At 40.3% G+C, this 19,613-nt stretch overlaps 1 protein-coding gene and 1 long non-coding RNA gene across 7 annotated transcripts in view; one reads left to right on the forward strand and one right to left on the reverse strand.

Moving 5' to 3' along the window:
- Positions 1–439: 439 nt before the first annotated feature.
- Positions 440–19,613, reverse strand: part of LOC306809966 — a 54,632-nt gene continuing 35,458 nt past the window's right edge. For 3 of the 4 annotated variants that reach the window (XR_013776332.1, XR_013776333.1, XR_013776334.1), the window contains 3 exons: positions 12,411–12,571; positions 9,501–9,627; positions 440–1,349 (listed from right to left, as the gene is read on the reverse strand). This is a non-coding gene — a long non-coding RNA (uncharacterized lncRNA). Of the gene's footprint in view, positions 1,350–9,500; positions 9,628–12,410; positions 12,572–13,826; positions 13,952–19,613 lie in introns of those variants that run through there. The other variant, XR_013776335.1, reaches the window with a different exon arrangement.
- On the forward strand, positions 2,330–19,367 carry LOC306809951 (protein-glutamine gamma-glutamyltransferase E-like; the record flags this gene model as incomplete). 3 transcript variants are annotated; one of them, XM_079321929.1, is made up of 13 exons in its annotated part: positions 2,330–2,351; positions 9,599–9,766; positions 10,106–10,339; positions 10,858–10,976; positions 11,437–11,565; positions 12,442–12,619; positions 12,783–12,918; positions 13,848–13,951; positions 14,397–14,642; positions 15,579–15,884; positions 16,526–16,683; positions 16,884–17,017; positions 18,768–19,367. In XM_079321929.1, the coding sequence occupies 13 exons, from the start codon at positions 2,345–2,347 to the stop codon at positions 18,913–18,915; spliced, it is 2,067 nt and encodes a 688-aa protein (XP_079178055.1). In that variant the 3' UTR covers positions 18,916–19,367. The 3 variants fall into 3 exon arrangements, with proteins under 3 accessions (XP_079178055.1, XP_079178054.1, XP_079178053.1); XM_079321928.1 differs by lacking the exon at positions 2,330–2,351 and adding an exon at positions 7,779–7,894; XM_079321927.1 differs by lacking the exon at positions 2,330–2,351 and having other exon boundaries at positions 9,556–9,766.

Raw genomic sequence — 19,613 nt, forward strand, 5'->3', positions numbered from 1 at the left:
GCTTGTGAACTGGCTTGCACTGGACAGACACAGTGCTAACCTCCCTCTTTCTGCACAAAATATTCTATCACTCCTTTGAAAGGAGCAGCTCTGAATGTGACATGCAGTTTGCAGGCTGGTGTGTCACACCAGTTGGGAACTTGGTGATGCTTCAGCAGAGGACACAGAGGGGTATTCACTGTGGGCAGGTCAGCCACAGCAATGGAGCAAAGCCAAGGCAAAGAGCCTGGAGCAGCTCTGGGTGCAGAATGTTCCCCTGCCCTGCTGAGCTGCTCTCCAGCCCATGCAGTTCAGCACTAGGTGCCTACAGTAAACAACGAGGGGAAAGTGTCACTGTCACAGCTTTGACATCCAAATCAATGCCCCAAAGGCAGATCAGCTGCACACATATGTTATCCCTGACAAATATGCATTCAGGCTATTCCTAATCTCCAACATTTTGACAACCTGCCCAGAGGGTCTAGCTAAACACTTTTCTTCACTGCCAACATTTTTATGTTTCAGTTCAGTGTCTTCAGTCAAAGACTGAAATTTTTAAGACCATGACTCCTCAGTTGGCCTCCTCTTTCTATAACCACTTTTCATCTTTTTCAAAAATAATCATATCTCTGCAGTTCTCTGTGTTTTACACTGATCCAGTGTGATCCTTCTATTTTTTTAAGCCCTCCATTCTCTGTAGTCTTGACATTATCCAGCTGAGATTAGCCCTGGGCTAGCATAATGCTTCAGCTGAACAACATTAATGACAGAAAAGAGCATATTTAAAATGTCAATGCTCCAAGGCAGCTTTTAATGGCACTTCAGCCACTGTGCCATTCCAGTTTGATGGTGATCCATTGAAGCAATGCAGCATTTGTTTTTTTAACAACAAGTTTTGCAGTTAACTAATAGAAATCTTGTGTAATCAGTGTTTCCAAAGTGTACTTATGAAAATACCCTGTGGGATCTTGTTGCAAATCCAAGTCAGCATGTGGTGATAGATGACACTGCTTTCTTCTCCTCTGATGGGCTCAGCTGACTTCTTGGCATGTCTTAGTTGGCTGTTATTCATCCAGATGCTGAGAAGTTCACCTCTTTCAGTGTTTTCCAGGAACTTGAATCAAACTAGTTGATGTCAACTGTAATTTCTCAGCTCTTTTTCATGCCTCTTGCCCCATTTTATACATAGATACTGTGCTTGCCCCTTTCTGATCTTATGAAATTTCCACCCTTCAAGTTCTTCAAGGTAAGCACTAACATTCCTGAGATTGCTTCAGTCTCTTCTCATCATTAGATAAGTGAGATGAAGTAATAATGAAGAGACAAAATGCCTTGTTCTAGTCTGTGTAAGTGTAAGGAAACAGAAGTTCCTGGATGTGGAGGGCAGAAGAAGAAAGAGACATCTGTGATCAATTTGTTAGCACTGATATGGAAAATAAAGGATTAGCCTGAAACAAAAAGAAATATTATGAGGCCATTCTGACAAATTCCTTTTCTTTGCACCTATAGAATTTCCTGTATGTGCCAATGAAGATATTTTAACATTTACTGTCCTCTCTCTATAGTCAGAAACTAGATGAGTAACCACCATTGAAACACAAATTGAAGTCATAATTTGTACTTGCCCCAAAATGAGTGTTTTATTTTATGGGGATGAAGTTTCTCTCTGTGCAGGGAGAGTTACCACTCGAGATCCACTCATCAAAGCCATTCAATGCTCAGTGGTTTGTCAAGTTACTACTAGCTTACACTACATTCACAGCACTCATACCATTAGTATAATTCACAGAGACTCTAAGGAGGGGCTGACACAAAAGCATTACTGTGGTGATCCCCAAAAAAGGACCAATGAGGCAAATGAAAAGTTCTGGGGTTTTTTTCCAGACTTATGAGTACACTCATAGGGAGGGGTCCATATGAATTTGATTATGAATGTATACTTTTATTGCATGAATACTCAACTTTGGATCATAATGGGAAGAGATATTAATTTATACTGACTCAAAAAACATCCCTTGCCGAGTGATGCATCACTGCATGTGAAATTCTGGATTCCAGGTATGCAATTAAATGCTCTGCTTTTCTAAGCATCTCATCAACCTTCTGGATAAATGGCCTGAATTGCACAAGTCCAATGTCTTAAAGCCCATGAGCTAATATAGGGTTACTAGGAAGTTTACATGACCACTGGTATGACTTACCTGCCTCACTCACCTAATGTGAATTATAATTGGTTTGAACATAAGGAGAGGTCTAAAGTTTTCCCTATAAATGCTGCAACACAGCCAGAGCTTCGAGTCTTATCATAGAGGTCTGCAGTTGCTGACAGCAATACAAGGTCCAAGGCACAGAGGAGCAAAGAAGCATGGCTGGTAAGTTAAAACAAAACAAAAAAAAAATCTCTTTGTTCATGTGGAATGGGAAAGTGAATAATGTACCATGTGTTAGCTTTCTCTGTGGGGTTGTTTCGTAAAGGGCTCTGAACTGTTGGAAGTATAAAACATTTTGAGAATTATGCATATGTTGTTTCAGTGGTTTTCTTTCCTGAATTTTACAAAAGACACAAACAAGCAAAAGAAGAGAATCCATCCATTGCTGTACTGAAGTTAAATATTGAAAATATTATAAAATTGCAAATAGAGTAAAAGAAGTTATGGCAAACTGCAAGCTTTATTTTAGCATGAAATTTAAGGAATCAAAGAGTAGGTCACATATGAATGTATCTTGTGTTAATGGAAATGCAAAGGATACACTATAGATTAAACTCCTTCCTGCAGATCTAGAGCCAGAAATGCCATTTTAACTATTTTTTTTAAATGAGTGTGAAAGGCAAAGGCACTTTACAATGCAAACAAAGCAAGCAGAAGTCCAGCAGTGATGTCTTAAGAGGAAGGAAATTAAACCAGTACCTTTCAGCAAGATTGGCCATGTACTCACTTAGGCTTGGCACTTGCTGGCACCAGTATAAAAATGTATGGAATCACAGAATAGTGTGAGCTGCAGGCAGCTCCCCTGCCATGAGCAGGGACATCTGCAACCAGATCAGGTTGCTCAGGGCCCCCTCCACCTTGACCTTGCATTTTTCCAGCAATGGGGCATCTACCACCTCCCTGGGCAACCTGAGCCATTGCCTCACCATCCTCTGTGTTGAAAACCTCTTTCTTGTATCTAATCTAATCTAATCTAATCTAATCTGAGTTCTTCAGTTTAAAGCCATTACCCCATGTTTTATTGCAATAGGACCTGCTAAAATTTTGTTTCAAATTTTCTTCTAGGTTCCTTTCATAAATATATAAAATGAGTCCTGAGTTTAATATGATGTTACTTTACCAGTTTTAGGCAGAGCACGTGATGTGCTGGCTTTATGTGACTTAGGCTTGCAAAATTCAGGAATTTAATAAAAAACAACCATACAGATCAGGGGACTGAATGCAGAAATTGTTTTCCCCTCATTAAGAGAGGCAGTTACCCCATTCTCACAGTTCTAGCAGAAGTGATTGTACAAACTCTTAGAACACAAGTGTTTGTCCATGTATCCATTATTTGAAATAATTCCTGTTACTGTTTTGACCTTTTGCCAGCATCCCTCACAGCATCTGCTGTTTGCCTGGCCTGATGGTGGTTAACTAATGACTATCTCAGTGCAGCTGCTAAGTGTGATCCCATCTATATGTTTACTTGTTTAGAAGCAGAACTGAGGCTAGGAGGGAATTGTGTCCATGCAATTGGCACAGGGATGTACATTCCTTCATAAATCTCCTCCTCTGAGAAGAGTTTAAATGGCAAAATATAATTTAATAGGTGAAGCTGAAATATTTGGCTGAGTAGAAAAATCCTTCTTTTAAACAAAAGAACTATCCAGTAAGGTGGACAGTTAAAACCTTCAGGTACAGCAATAGGGGGAAAACCCACAAACCAGTTGTTTCTGCATTGTAACACTTCCTTTTAAGCAATAATTTGCCAATAACTTAGAACATTCTAGCAGGGCTCTCTATCAAAACTTCCCCTTGAAATTTCAGATAGCAGTCTATCCTTCTCAACAACAATTTTCTTGCTGCATGAAACTCAAGAAGCATTTAATGCAGCATTTAACAAACAAACAGATATTTGCTGATCAAGATCAGCACTTGCTTGTGAAAAACCCAGGATCCAAAAAATGCCCAAGCCCAGGTTCAGTGGAGATGTCAGAACTTCACAAAGATGCTCCTCATGGTAGCATGCACATTTTTTAATGTAAAAAAACTGTGAGGGTTTGTGTGCACTGAGCTGTTTTCACTCCTTCTCTTGTTCTCTCCCTACTCCTCCCATCCCCTGACACACATCCTGCAGATAGACACACCTTTTTCCCCCCAGAAAATCTTTATGCATTTGTGGGCCAGTCTCTAAAGAACCTGCTTCAACAGAATCCAGAAGGCATTGCATAAAGGGAAAACCACCTAAAAGGTTCTGCCTGATTTTTAAAGGGGTTTGATAGTCTGCAGCACCACCATTGCTACTAAGAATTTACCAACTTGTAGTCTCACACTGAAAATAATTATCTCAGCTTTTTTCTGTCACTTTTAAGCTTCAGTGTCATTACAATTAGGGTGTGAGTTGCACCTGCAAGCATCCTGTTTGTGCATTAGCACTGGGAGCACCTGCCCAGGACAGGATGGGATTGGATTCTCAGAGGCAGCAGCAGAGCAGGGCACTGATGGGCTGCTCTGGGGTGATCAGTGTGCAGCAGTAGCTGGAAGTTCATGGAAGACATACATGAATAATTGGGAGAGGTAGGGAAATATATTTAAATCTCCTGGGCTGTACATAATCAGTGCTGTGTGACTGTGTGAGCTGTCAGGAGAGCCCAGCACAGCTTCATCCCAGCCTGTGCACTGCCAGTTTGGTTTATTCCTGTCTCCTGGTCCCATGGGAGTTTTTGAAGGTCACATACCAGTGCATGTCACTATGATGTCACTGTCAGCCTCCCTTCTGAAGAAGCCATCCCATCTGGAATGAGATCTCAGCAGGAGATCTGAGCCCAGCTAACAGGAAACCCTTCTTCCACAGACATTATGGAAGGTGACTGTGCCAAGTTCTGCTGGCTTCAAAGGAGCAGTCAGGGACTTCAGGAAGGCTTCAGGCTGCAGCAGGCTGCAAGCTTCCACTCCACATGTCCCTGCTATTAAGGCATGTGAGTGGAAGAGGGAGACAGAAAATGAGAATATGTCTTGGACAATCTGTAAGGCTCAGAAGAGATTTTGGCCAAATATTTTGCCATATGGGCCTGACCATTCTCTGTATGGTGGTTGTAGACCTGAAAAAAAAAAGTGTTGATGTGAGTCAGTCCACACCAGTGTCCCAGAGACCCAGGTCTCTCCCCAGTGTAGGTCACAAATAAAGCACAGCTATAGAAAACCACTTGAATTCCTGTATCTAGAATGGCAAGAGTGGGGATTGCTGATGGAATTTCTTGCTTAATTATTCAAAAATGGGATGTGATAAGAGATATAATAGCCCAGACTTCTCAGGATACTGAATCACAGAATCAGAATCATTTAAGTTGAGAAAGACCTGTAAGATCATCAAGTCCACTGAGGCATCCCAGTGAGTCATGGCCATGTGCTTGCAGCATAATTCTGTAGGGAGATGTTAAAGAAGAGCTGTGCTCAGAGAGAATACAGGAGCAGATAGGTACTAATTTCCCATCCTGAACAAAAGCACAATAATAATAATAGGTGACATTTCATAAAATTCAAGTATCACCGAGGATTCATATAGAGTTGGTGTGAAAGAAAACATTGGAAAGAAGGAAGAAAGAGTTTACTGAGGGGGATTTGTCTGTTAACAAATATGTCCTTCGCTGTTCAGTGCTGAAACTCTGAGTCCTGTATGTTCATTACTTTAACAGTTACTGAGGTGAGGGAAAAAATCTGGGTATTACTGGAAAAGGATGTTATGAATTATATGACTAGACCAGTCAGCAAAAGATGATTCTGATTTAGCTTCTTCTGGGTATATTAAACAATATACTAAGGTGATTCGTAGCTTCAATTTTCTGAGGTCCAAAAGAGTCTTCTCTTGCTATCCACAGAGTTTCAAGCACCTGCCTGTGCAGTCCCTACATTTACAGCCACCGTTCAAGCTCTGCAAACCCTCCTTGGCCAGGAAGCATGTGCTTGACTGACTGCATGTTCTGACTAGTGCTAAGATTTCTCATTAATTTAACCCTCATTCTCAACCTTTGCCCATAATTTTTAATCCAAAGGTCCAGCATGTATCATCCATCTGTTTTACAAACAAAGCACACCAGAGGCCTGCAAGGCAACTTAGGCAGAGCTGGGAATAAACACCAGAAGCTCACACAACAGCCACAACTTGTTCTTCCTGACATCCTGTCTGCCAGCGTAAATGGACTGTTGTTCTCTCTCCTTCAACAGTAACTAACCTTCCTATCAAAGAAAAATGGTTTGCTGTGTCCAGGATAGGCTAAAATCCTAAATTTATTCTGAAATCCTAAATTTATTCTGAAAATTGTTTGTGCGACATTTAACAATATTTAAAAATATGGATAGGAGAGTATGTCTTAACATCAAAAGCCTCTAACCAAATGCTAAGACATTTTAAGTTTAAGAATCAGTATTATCACTTTTAAATGACAATTGGGTTTTGCAAGTTACAAAACTGTGGTCATTGTTAAGATTAATATAATTAATGAACAGAGAGTCAAAGTAGCAGCCTGAATTATAGCAAGGTAGAAACTGTTTCTCTAACAACACTATTTATAAAAAACATGAATAAAACATGTCTATATATATGAAATGGATTTAGCAAGTTCCAATTCTTGATTTTCCAAACATGATCCAAACCAGAAAACAGAACAATTTGGCTATTGAATACTGAGCCTGGCCAACTAAAATGAATTTGGGAATGTGCCCAATCCAGCATGATGAGAGGCTCTGAGAGGAATCTGTAAGATGTGCATTGAGCTCATAGAATTTTACAGGTAATTTCATGAAAGTATCAGAATTAGTCTATCTCTTTCTTAACACAAAGTGTGGCCACCTGCAAAGCATAAGCAAAATTCACTCTCCTGGAAGTTAAGTGGAGGATTTTTGAGCATAAATTGGTTTTGCTAGTAGCATGGTCAGAGGTGTCTTATGAAAAATAGTGGAGCACCAGCTGAAAGAAGTGATACATATTTTATCACAAGTCACAAATATACACAATATACAAGTCACTGTACTGTGTCCTGTAAATATGACATGGACTGCTTGTCTATTGAACAGGGTTAAACAGCAATTATGTGATAAATGAAAAATTGGTTCTTTAAATTTGGCCCAGATTGGACTTGGGGCAGAGACAGCAGCTTGGTCATTGTTTAGTTATAACTACAGTGCAGGGAGAGGAAAAAAAGAAGCTCCAAAACAACAGAGTTAGGGAAATAATTTAAAGAAAAAGTCCCTCATTAATATTATCTTTAATAATATTTCTTGTTAAGTATTTATAATTAAAAATAGTGTTTTGCAAGAAGGAGTTATGGTATTCCTAGAACTTTAGTACTACAACAGAAAGAAAAGCAGCTAAATGTTGAAGTTCTTATAACTTTAAATAAATTAAGAAAGTCTTAACAAGTGGCCAGACTGTTAGGAATAAATATTGGCCAAGCTTCAGATGTTGTTGCAAGGAAACAAGATGAGGACGTGAGGACTGAGAGATATAAAAAAAAAGGATGAAAAATTAATCTTCAAGCCCTGATGGTCTGCCCAAGGCTGGGGGCAAAGACAGCTCCTCATGCTCCACCTCCAGAGGAAATATTGCAGGGAGACTTTAGAGAAGTGAAAGGCAGCAGTCACTCCTGGGGGCAGCAGAAGAAGAGGAGGACACTCAGAGGAAGCTCCAAAGCTGCAGAGGACACACTGACCAGACATGGGCCAAGGTGAGCCAGGGAAAGCCCAGCCTGAGATGCTCTTTGTTACCTTCCCACATCCACACTCAGTGCTCAGCTCTGAAATGGACACTGAGGGGTCACTACTCCTCTAAGGAGTTTTGATCCAAGGAAAAAATAGTAAGGGAAAATTCTTCCATCAAAAGTCAGGAGAAGGATTTCCACAGGAATTGCAATTTTTTCACTTATTGTGTGTATGGGCAAAGCAAGGTTACCAGAACGAGATTTGGCAGTACAGGTGTGTTAACTGATATTAAAATGTTGTATTTTGCAAATAGGAAGGGAAAGTCTGCAGCTATTGGGAGCTGCCAGAAATGTGCAAATGATAGACTGGCAGATAGATATAAGAGAAAGAAGCAAAGCAGAATTTGGGAATGTATCATTACAAAGGCAGAGGAAGGCTGCAATGAGCAGAGAAGGCTGAAACCTGCACTAAGGCAAAGAGGATACAAAAATTGGGGGGTTTTTGGCAGTTTATTTGTTGCTTTGTTGCAGTGAGTTGTTTGCTCACATGCTAATATTTATAAATTATTAAACAGACCAGTTTAATAATTATTGTAAATGCTCTCGTGTTGCTTTTCTATCTCCTGCCTTTCTAAAGGCAAAACTCCCTGAGCCTCAGCTCACTCTACAACAGATGTACTTCACTGCTAAGTTTCTGAGGATTTTTTAGTAGATATGTTCCTGAGATAATCATTCATGATTCTCACCTCAATACTGTAAAAAAACCACGTTCCTCTACATTTAGACTGTGACTGCATTGCTAAAACTACCAACATAGTTATTTCAAGGCTTGTCTGAACTTGATAAATTTAAGAGCATGCTGTAAAAAAAGTCTTTGCATTAAGAAATGTGGTTAATCATAGGATAATGATATTTTTACTCAATAATAGCACAGAGTAACAATTTTCCACTCCTAAGCACCACACTCTTACTCTTTCCTATTCTCCCTCTTCACAGAGGAAGGAAAAATATTTTTCTTCTGCACTTCTGCACTCATTTAAACTGTCTCCTACTAGAAATCTCTCCATAGGCTCTGGTGATGTCAGATCCAAGCCAATCTTGGATGTTTATTCTCTGGCCTCTGACTGAAGCCATAGGTCTCAGGCAAGAGCATTTCACAGCATATTTTAGGAGTGTTCTCTCTCCAATCCTGCCATCTCTCCCACTGCCAAATGACAGCCCAGTGTCCATCAACACGTTCCAACAGTGGCAGCTGTGTGACACAAAATGAGGCTAGAAACCACATCAAGGCTTAAAATACACAAGTGTTTCTCAGCTCAGTCAGGTTTCTTTGTTTCTCATTCAGAGGCAGCAAGGCTGTGCCTCTGTTAAGGTCACATCACCTCAGAATGGTAGAATTAATTGAGTTCAGCCAGATTTTTATCTGAGTAACTCACAAATATTCAATTATTTCAGGTTTCTCTCCTCTCCCATGCATTTCTGATTTTTCCTCAGTACAGGACATACTACTGCTTCTATATTTAATTATGCAGATAACCTCTAACAGCCTTTGCAAGATGGAGTCTCTTAAAAAAAATGCTCACATATATATTATTTCTAATTTTGATGGAAGCCTCACACAGGTACCAATTACCTGTAGAAAGTAATAAGCAATTCCTCACAGTGTGTTTGTGCTCCTTTTTCTTTGGATGTACCCTCAAGCTTTTTTTGCTCTTCTCATTTTTTTCATAGCTGCAACGCAGCCAAGTACCAACTGGAATCTGAAAGAAAATGCAAGAGAACACCACACAAGTAAATTTTCTAGTGAAGAACTGATTGTGAGGAGAGGCCAGGCCTTCACTATCACCTTCAATGGAACAGAACGGCCTGAGCAAAACTTAATATTCATTGCAGAAACAGGTATGGCCCCAGGTTCCTTCACAGAGAGAATAATGCTGCCCCAGGACATTCTTCTGACCCAATATGCCCTACAGAGCAGCAAGAGAATAGAGCAGTGTGCTCATTCACAAAGCCAGGGAGCTGTGTGAGGTGTTTGAGGTGTTTGAGGTGTTTGAGGTGTTATTCCCACCTCAGTCAGCAGCCACAGCTTCCTTCAGCTGCCAATATATGGCACAAATCCACCTGGAGGGGAGGGTTGGGAGGGTTACATCCCTGCTGGGTTTGTTGATGACTAAATCTCTATTTCAGCATGGCATGGGGGGGGGGGGGAAAAAAAATGTTATTTGTTTTTCTTGAAAGGTCCAAAACCCTCAAAGGCTACCAAGACCCTGGCCACGTTTGATATCTCCAGCACAGTGAGCAAGGAAGGCTGGGGTGCAGTTCTGCAGTCCAGCAGCTCCAGCTCTGTGAGCATCTCCATTTCCAGCCCACAGAATGCTGTCATTGGGCGCTACAGGCTCAGTGTTCAAACTGGCACCTCCTCTCCAGCAACTCTTGGCACTTTTGTTTTGCTTTTTAACCCTTGGTCTTCAGGTATGAATATGTCGAATTTCCTCTAAAGACCTAAGTTGCTTTTAGCCTCATTAATATTTGCAGCTTCTCCATTTGATCAATACTTTAATAAAGCAGCTGAAGATTGACAGCACAATGTATCAGTGACCCAAAAAAGGTGTCTAACAGCTTCTTAGGATCTCTGTAGCATGTACATATTGCAGAGCTCATTGCTCTAAAAGATAAGGTTCAGCTTTTGACAGAGCTTCCCTACTTCTGCACAAGTTTGGAATAGTGTGTCTGGCATCTGTAGAACCAAGAGAAGAGTAATATTTACTATTTTCTCAGATTTGTCAGTGTCATACCTCTGTCTTCACCCAGACACCTCCCACCCCCTTCTCTAATTGTAGAAGATCCTGAGTTTCAAGATCTGTTTACAGCAGCAAGGACAGTAAAGGGTAGAGATCTGCAAGCACCCTTATAGATGGAGAGCAAGACTCGTGAGGTTTTGTTTTATTTTGTCTGCCATATTTGTACATCTCTCTGTTTTGGTTTCTCAGGTGATGATGTGTTCATGCCTAACAATGCTGAGTGTGAGGAATATGTGCTAGAAGAGTTTGGCATCATTTTTGCAGGCAATAAAAATCATATCAGCGGCTTTGGATGGAACTTTGGCCAGGTAAATGTAGCACTGAAACACCAGACATTGTTTTTGCATGAACTGGGTCATTTGCTTTTTCCAGTTCATTGCATACATCTCTGAAGAGCAGGGCTCTGGTGTTGCAATCATCACTTGTGCCAAGCCCTGATCAATATGAGCATTTGTAAATTGCTAGTCGCTGTTCTGCCTTGGAAGAGCAGCCAGCAGAGACATTAATATCTTTGCTAAGACTACATAGCCTTACCTTAGTAAAGCATTATAGCAATGCTGAGAGGCCTCAAGCCCACAGATTCCAACTTTTGAAAAGTTCTGTGAGTTCTGATCTTCAGAGTTTGTTGTGGCCAAATTTTTATACAGTAACACCTGGCTGAGCTCTGCAGCTGTTCCACAGGTGATTTTAAAACCCTGATATGGCTCTCTGCATCCTGACTCTTAGCAACCTGTGTTTCCAAAACACTGATTTATTTCTGTACCACAGTTTCAAGGAGACATCCTCAGTATTTGCCTGTCCATCCTGGACAGAAGCTTGTACTACCGCCAGGATCCCGTCACGGACGTGTCTCACCGACACGACCCCAGGTACCTGGGCCGTGTCCTCAGTGCCATGGTAAGCAGCACCTTCCAAAGTGCAAACTACCAACTGTCCTTTAAAAGCAACCAGTGAAAGTAAATATGAAGCCATTTCATAGAGAATTTCAGGCCAGAGTCTGTATGCACCAGACAGTATGGGCTACATGGTCATTTGATCTGAGCCTGCCAGATTTATCTCCTCTGGGATAGTTCTGATGCTTATCACTTTGATATCCAGCAGTCAGATTGAAAGTGTAAGACAGGGGTGGTTGAGAGACCCCATTTGAAGTGGAACTACTGGGTACTAGATCAGCTCAGCCGTGGATTTGCCAGGCTGCTTTGAAACTCTCCAAGGAAGGAGGTTTTGTGGCTTCTGTGGGTGACCAGTCCAGAGCTGCCCTACCCTCCTAATGAGGAATTTGAGGAATATCTTATGTCAATCTTATGATTTTCCTAAGCTACAGCTTTTTGCTGCTGCCTCTATATAAAAGAGAAAAGTTAGAACACACCTTCAAATGGTTGTAAGCTGGTTTCACATTCCCCCCACCTTCCTTAACCAGACAAACTAAGCCAGTGCTCTCAACTTCTCCCTGTAGATTGAGTGCTGCAGGACCCCTGACCATCTTGCAGCCTTCCCTCCTGGGTCTTCTTTGGTGTCTCAACATCCCCTTTTTCTGAGACACCCAAAACTAGAGACACAGCCTTGCTAGGGATAATTAGAGGGGGTTAAAAACCTCTCCCAGTCTCCTGGTCACACTTGCCCCAGTGCAGCCCACTGTGAGTTTCCCTTTTTGATGAGAGAGCACTGATGGCTCAAATTCAATATGGCATTTTCTGTAACTCCCAGGACCCTTTCAGACAGGTTGTAAACTCTTAATTCACTTCATCATAAATTTAGTGAATATCTTCTCAGGTCAACGCCAATGATGACCAAGGGGTGGTGCTAGGAAACTGGAGTGGAAAATACGAGGATGGTAAAAATCCCACCAGCTGGACAGGAAGTGGTGAAATCCTGCAAAGCTGGAAGAAATCAGGATTCAAACCTGTAAAATATGGACAGTGCTGGGTTTTTGCAGCAGTATTGACTACAGGTATGTTGTATGTCACACACATGACTGACATTGCACATTGTAAGTGCTATTAAAAGAAGCACTAATAATCCTTCCTATATGGAAGCCTTTAAAGACATGACTGTGCTACATGAAACCTGCAGGAATGCTGCTTTCTGACTGTGGTTTTCTCTTCACTCTTTAGTGCTTAGATGCCTGGGGATTCCCACCCGTACAATTACAAACTTCAGCTCTGCCCATGATGCAGATGGGAATCTCCGTGTGGATGAGTATTATGATGCAGATGGAAATCATTTGGAGAGGGGAGCTGACAGTGTGTGGTAAGGCTTAATTTTAATAGTAGAGCTTACAATGCCTATAGTGTCTCCAGGTGCAGAGCATGGATTCTAATGACAAATGCTTTATCTTCTTAAAATTGCCTTAAGAACTACTGCACACAGGGAGAAGATCAATAAAAAATATTAAAATATAACACTACAAGACTTAGTGTCTTGTAGTATCATTTTTGTGTGACTTGAGAAAGTGTGACTCTCAAGAGTGAAGTGAGAAAGTCACTCTTTCTTAGTTAAAAGAATTGTGACACTAATTACAACAGCTAATTGAAGCCAGGGCAAACAATTACACTTATGATGCCACACATGACTGAAAACTTGCAGTATTGCCCTGGATGTAACAAACAGTGGGGACTTAATCTAGTTTGAAAATATTCTTCAAAACAATTCACATTAAACTGTAAAATTTCAACAGAACCAGCTTTCTTGCAGTGGCATCATTTGCAGTGAAAGTAATGTAACTACTGCCTTTATTAAACATCAAATGCAGTTAAAACAAGCTTGCATTCAGCAAAGAGCAGAAGTAGTCCCTCATTTTTTGTCTTGTTAATTCCCCTTCTTGTTCTGGACCCTTTCTGTCTGCAAGTGACATGTGTAACTGCAGCAGAAGGAAAACTCAACCTAAACCTAAAGAAGTGCATGGGCTCGAAGCTCTTGGAGAAGAATGGGCTCAAGGCATTTTTTATAACTTCACAAATTTGTTTTCTGCCCTTGAACCTGTATATTTATTCCACAATGCAATTTTAAGCACCTTTCTAGTTAAAGTAGTGAGGATCAGGGTAGAAGTGGTGAGGGTCAGATAAGAGCTGTGCAAATAAAGGCATTTAATCCATGCAATTAAGATGGCTGATTAAAGGAGGTGGACAGGAATCCATAAATACATACTAGTAGCTTACTTTGTTCATTCTTGCACACAGGAATTTCCATGTCTGGAATGAAAGCTGGTTTACACGAAATGACTTGGGCCCCTCATACAGTGGATGGCAAATTCTGGATGCAACTCCCCAAGAACAAAGTGGAGGTACACAAATTTTATTTCAAGAATAATGTTGAAAATTTACGAAGTCAGTTGCTTTTAGAGAGAAGGCAAAAAGGTAAAATAATTGTAAAAACAATTTGTCACCCTGCTCAGAAATAGGTGCAGAAGAAAATACTTCATTGGTTGCATTAGAAAAGCTTCAGATCATCTGTGGCTGCCAAGAAAACAACCACAGTTCCAGGAACAGATTTTACAGGCATTACTATATTTCCTATATTTCAATGCTATTGAAAATTAAGGCATAATACAAATCAAGTGTACTTCCAGAATAAACACAAGACACATTGATGGCTGAGGGTTTAATTGAATGAAAGGGCTTGAATGGGACAGCAGCAGAGGGCAATTCAGGAGTCAGTGATAAATATCTGTCTAATAATCTGCTTACTGTCAAAGATCATGCTGAAATTCCTTTTCCTTGCTGCTGTAGGAATTTACCAGTGTGGTCCAGCCTCACGACACGCCATAAAAGAGGGAGAAGTTGATCTGGACTACGATGGCCCATTCGTGTTTGCAGAAGTGAATGCAGACTGCATGTACTGGAATTATGACTCTGCAACTGGAAAGAAAACCTTGATATTCTCTAAGTCTACAGAAATTGGTGACTCCATCAGTACAAAGGCAGTTGGTAGAGATGATCGTGTAGATGTCACCAGGGATTATAAATATGAGGAAGGTAAGTAAAACCACTGGTTCTTCTGATCACATAGCTGCTTCATTCCCAAAAATATCCAAGTTTTCAGTTAGGAGTCAGTGCATTTATGAAATAGGAGTAAAATTTATACTTGATTTATTCAATTCCTACATAAAAGGGGAGAAAAGGTACTGAGAGAAAAAAACAACTGCCTTGCCCTCTCTGATATGGAGTTGCTTTGTGGGACCTAAATTAGTCAAGTCCAAGTATCTCCAAGTAAAACACTCACAGTTCCATCTGCCTATTGCTGGCATGCACTGTCTGCCTCTGCTTAGTGAGAATTAGGCTACAGCCCAGTTATTTGTCTGCAGGATAAAAGTCCTGTTGCAGAAACCTGAGCTAAATCAGCACTCAGGCCCAGGAAAAGGAACTCTTTCAAAGGGTGCAAGAGCACAGCACCTTCTCAGTCCATAGGGTCTGATCACTCCAGGTTATGTTTCTCTTTTTCCTTTGCTCATGAGCAGCTTCTGCTTTTCCTTTTAAACTGTCATTAAACTGCCATTACCTCAATCCAGGAGCCTTCTCCCCTCCTGTGGAAAAGGGAGTGAGGTGCTCAGTGGATGGTTGGCTGCCAACCAGACTCAACCCACCACACAGTGCCATCAGCCTTCCCCAAAATCTGGGGTTTTCTCCGAGATAGCAGATAAGAATTCACATTTATAAATGTTATAGCCTTAAAAAGGGACAGAAATGGGAAAAAAAAGAAACTTTAGACTTAAGATTTTGTGTTTAAAAAATATTATTAGAAGCACAGTGATGCTACTGACTGCAGATCCAGAAAATGAGGTATGGCTGTGGAAAACAGAGTTTATCTCTAAGCACAGACACTACATACTGGCTGCTTTGTGTCTAGCAGCCATGTGAAATAAGAGATGAATGTTAATTGTTGAGCATAATTTTCATGGTTCTCCCTGACAGGCTCTGCAAAAGAAAGAGATATTTTTAAAAAGGCCCGTAAGAAGCTGGGACTTGAGGATAAATTTGATCCTACAGCACCAAAACAGGAGGAAATTGAACAGAAGCCTGACATCTCAGGAAAATTCAAGGTGGCTGGCTCTTTAGAAGTTGGCAAAGATCTCAACTTACTTCTGGTTCTTGAAAATTTGCAATCTGATGCTAAGACTGTAACTGTAAATATGACTGCATGGAGCACTCTGTATACTAGAAGACGAGTTGATCAGATCTGGAAGGACTCCATATCTGTCACTCTGGCCCCAAAGGAAGGTAAATTTTCAAATACCTTTTGGTCATAATGGTTTTATCAGTAAATGGGCATTGGAGGCTGGTCAGCTTGGGGGGAAAGCTCTAACAAACTGCAATCCTAAATCCTACCTAGAAAAGGCTGAGAAAAATATTACTTTACACAAACAAGGCATGTTTCACACTATTATGTCCCTAGGTCTTTTCACATTTTGGAAAATGTTACTATTAGGAGCCTGGGATAAGAGATATGCCAGCATCTCCAACATGAGGTGAAAGATCATTGAATCACAACTGATACTGTCTTGTAGTAATTAATCTTGGGCCTCAAGTCATGAGCATGAAGCATAAATAATAATTCAATTCTTTAATATGTAATTTAACTTTTGGAAAGGCACCAGTAAACTCCTCAAACTCCAGCTGTTGCAGCTTTCAGAGCAATAGGGGAAACACAAGCCAGGCAATACAGTAGTGAATGGAGAAGGGATAACACTGAAGAAATTACCATCTATCTCAAGCAAACTGATAGATTTGCATGAATTAATTGTGGCAGTGATGGCTGAAGGACCTCCATAAAAGCAAAATACTAATGTTAGATATGAAGCTCTGTGGGCTTATAGAAGTGTGTACCAATTCTTTCTTTTTTTTTTTTTTTTTCCTTTCAGAAAAACAATTTCCCATTAAGATAAAGTATCCTGAATACCAGCAGCAGTTAACTACAGACAAAACAATCCAGGTCACAGCTTTATGTCATGTAGAAGGTGGGATCCAAGTGCTTGTGAAAAGAAACATCACCCTGGACAATCCTGGCATTGACATACAGGTAAATGCCCTTTGCTGTAAATGCAGTGGCAGAGAAAAGGGAAGGTGAGTTCTCTGTGAGCACTTTCTTCCCTGAAAGAAATGTTCTGCCCACATTCTGCCAAGGTTCATCACAGCCTCTCATAATATCTACTCCCATGAAAAGACTCAGATAGAAAAGAACACTGAGACCCTGGCCTCACAAGCATTTTCTTTGCACAGGTTCTTGGTGAAGCAAAAGTGAATAAAGAGGTGGTTGTGGAAGTGGCATTTACCAACCCTATTGACACAGAGGTGAAGGACTGTGTGCTGCAGGTGGAGGGCAGTGACCTGCTCCAAGGAGTCCTGGAGTTAAGGTGAGTGCAGGAAATGTCTCCTTCTGCTCTCAAAGACACACCAGGCATAGATGGGGCATGGAGGAGCTGGAGAGATGAGACATCATCTTCTTCTTGCTGTAACCTGGGAGCCACTCAGTGTAACATCTCATCACAAAGCACAGTGATGAGCCAGCTCTTCACCCAGGCTGGGCTCTGGCTCCATGGTTTGGGAGGTCAAATAATTGCTCTCATAATTGGACAGAACTTGTTTTCCTGCCTATCTAGCAGGACCACACATTTCCAGAAAAAAATGCATGCTTACCCAAGCTGTAAATGTTGCTGAGGCTGTCTATCCTGCTATAGGCCAGATGGGTTGCACCTTCTTGCTCTGATCAAAGGCCAACCATGGGATACACAACTATTTCTGTCCATACTTACCTAAATTACAACATATATCAACCAGGATACTTTTTTCACTTTATTAAATGGACTGCAGGTGCCAATCTGGGTGCACAGCATTGTAAACAAATTGTATTTATATCTGACAGGTAGAAATACATGTAAAAAGCAGATACAGCAGTGTCTCAGCTTTGGGAACAAAATTTAATACTGCTTAGACACAGATTGTGATCTCAAAGGGTGGGACCTCTTAAAAGCCCAAACTCAGGTCTGTCCATGCTCAGCTTTTCCAGAGACAGCAGATCATAGTTTGAGGGGGATAGTTTTTGCAGAACAGCCTAAACCATGACAAGCAGCTTTTTCCAAACTGAAGAAGCTACAGGCACACTAAATTTCAAGCTCTGCTTTCAGAACTGTACAAAATAATTATCTTAGGAAATTAAAAAACAGAGTTAAGAAACTATTCAATGATGTTGAGATAGTGATTGAGAAGACTGGAATAAAACACTTTTTTTTAGCTATAGATCCCAGTACCCTATTATCTACTTTGGTGATTTTGCATCTTTTTTCTCCCCTTTTTCCTTCAGTATTTCATAATTGAAACAGAAAGATTAAATTTTCAGACTATCCCTCATTTTATACAAGCAAGAAATTGCACAAAAATTTAAACATATCCTCATAAATGCAGTTATTTCTGGAAAATACCTGGGATATAGGAACATGCTCTTTAGCTGAATACACAGACAAACACAAACAAACAAACAAACACAGTAACTTAACACTGTCATTTGCACTTGAGCAATTAGAAATGGTTCATCCCATCATTTATAAGCTCTCCTGAGGGAATTTACCAACCTTGTATTGTCTATACAATTTTAACCTCAGGCACGACAAGAAAATATGTCAGGGTAAGGGATAAACACTAACAAGTTTCCAAGAGTTACAAAACACACTGGTGTAAAACATTTTAATTTCCATTCAGAATTTCCTGCTCTGTAAACACTGAGGTTTCCTTGGTGCTAGAATCCATTCTAATTCAGGAGTAGATATTAACATTCTTCATGGTCTCAGATTATTCTTTTGCAATGATTCAGTGATGTGTTTTACACCCTCTGTTCTGCATGAAATCTTATCTGACATATTATTATGTCCCCCTTTGTGGGCTTATCTGGGTTATTGCATAATGAATTTGTGAGAGCCTTTAATGTTTGGATTTGGGTCTTTAAATACTCATCAGAAAGCCATGCCATGTGTGGTCTTTTCATGGACATCTTACTTTGAAGTGATAAGAGTTCTTACTCCAGATGGAAGATGATTAGTGAAGAAACTGAAGTATGATGCATAAGCCTATTTTCAACTTATATTTTCTCTCTGTTTCCTTTTTTTTTAGCATACCACCACTGAAAGCCAGTGAGAAATCCAGTACCAAGTTCAAACTTATCCCTTCTGAGGCAGGTCCCAAACATCTACTTGTTAATTTCTCCTGTGATAAATTTCCAGATATCAAGACCTTTAAGATGGTAAATGTGATTAACTAACATGAAGATATACAAGGAAAGGTCTGTGTGTGTATAAACTGAACAAAATGTATAGGAAACAATGAGATAATCAGCAAAACAAATCTTCACTTCCTCTGATAAAGGGTCACAAACATCATATCATTGCAACTTTACACTGTAATTTTAAATAAACTGAGGAATGCTTGATTGTTCATTTACTGTTGTGAGTATCCATGTTATTAAAAAAAACCACATTTTACCTTCTACTTAGAGACTCTTTGACTTATGTCTGTCTTTCTTTGGAATTAATTCCTCCTGGCTCCAGATGCCTCTGCACACACATTCATAAACTCATTGTTACATATTGAAAGTTTTATCCTGTGGACTTCCAAAGCAGTGTTTCTCCTTACTGGAACTGTGATACTACAACATAGTGAGGATGACTTGCAAAATTTATGTTATTTAGTTTTGTTTTCTTTGCTACAAACTCTGTCCTGACATTCCCCCCATCACCCCCCCCTTTTTTTTTTTTTTTTTTTTTTTTTGTAAATCACAGTGACCAAATGAAGCATAGGAAATGTTCAGCAGGAATTTGGGTGGTGTCCAGTTTGAGAGCCATTCAACAAACACATTGGGATAATTGCCCAGCTCAGTGTACATATTTTAGCATGCTGATATTTTGCACTTGCTGAAAGTCTTCTTTGGGAATAAAAGACAGGGTAATCTTGAGTGTGAGG

This window comes from Erithacus rubecula (assembly GCF_903797595.1).
Source record: "Erithacus rubecula genome assembly, chromosome: 18".
In the NCBI taxonomy this organism is placed as follows: domain Eukaryota; kingdom Metazoa; phylum Chordata; class Aves; order Passeriformes; family Muscicapidae; genus Erithacus; species Erithacus rubecula.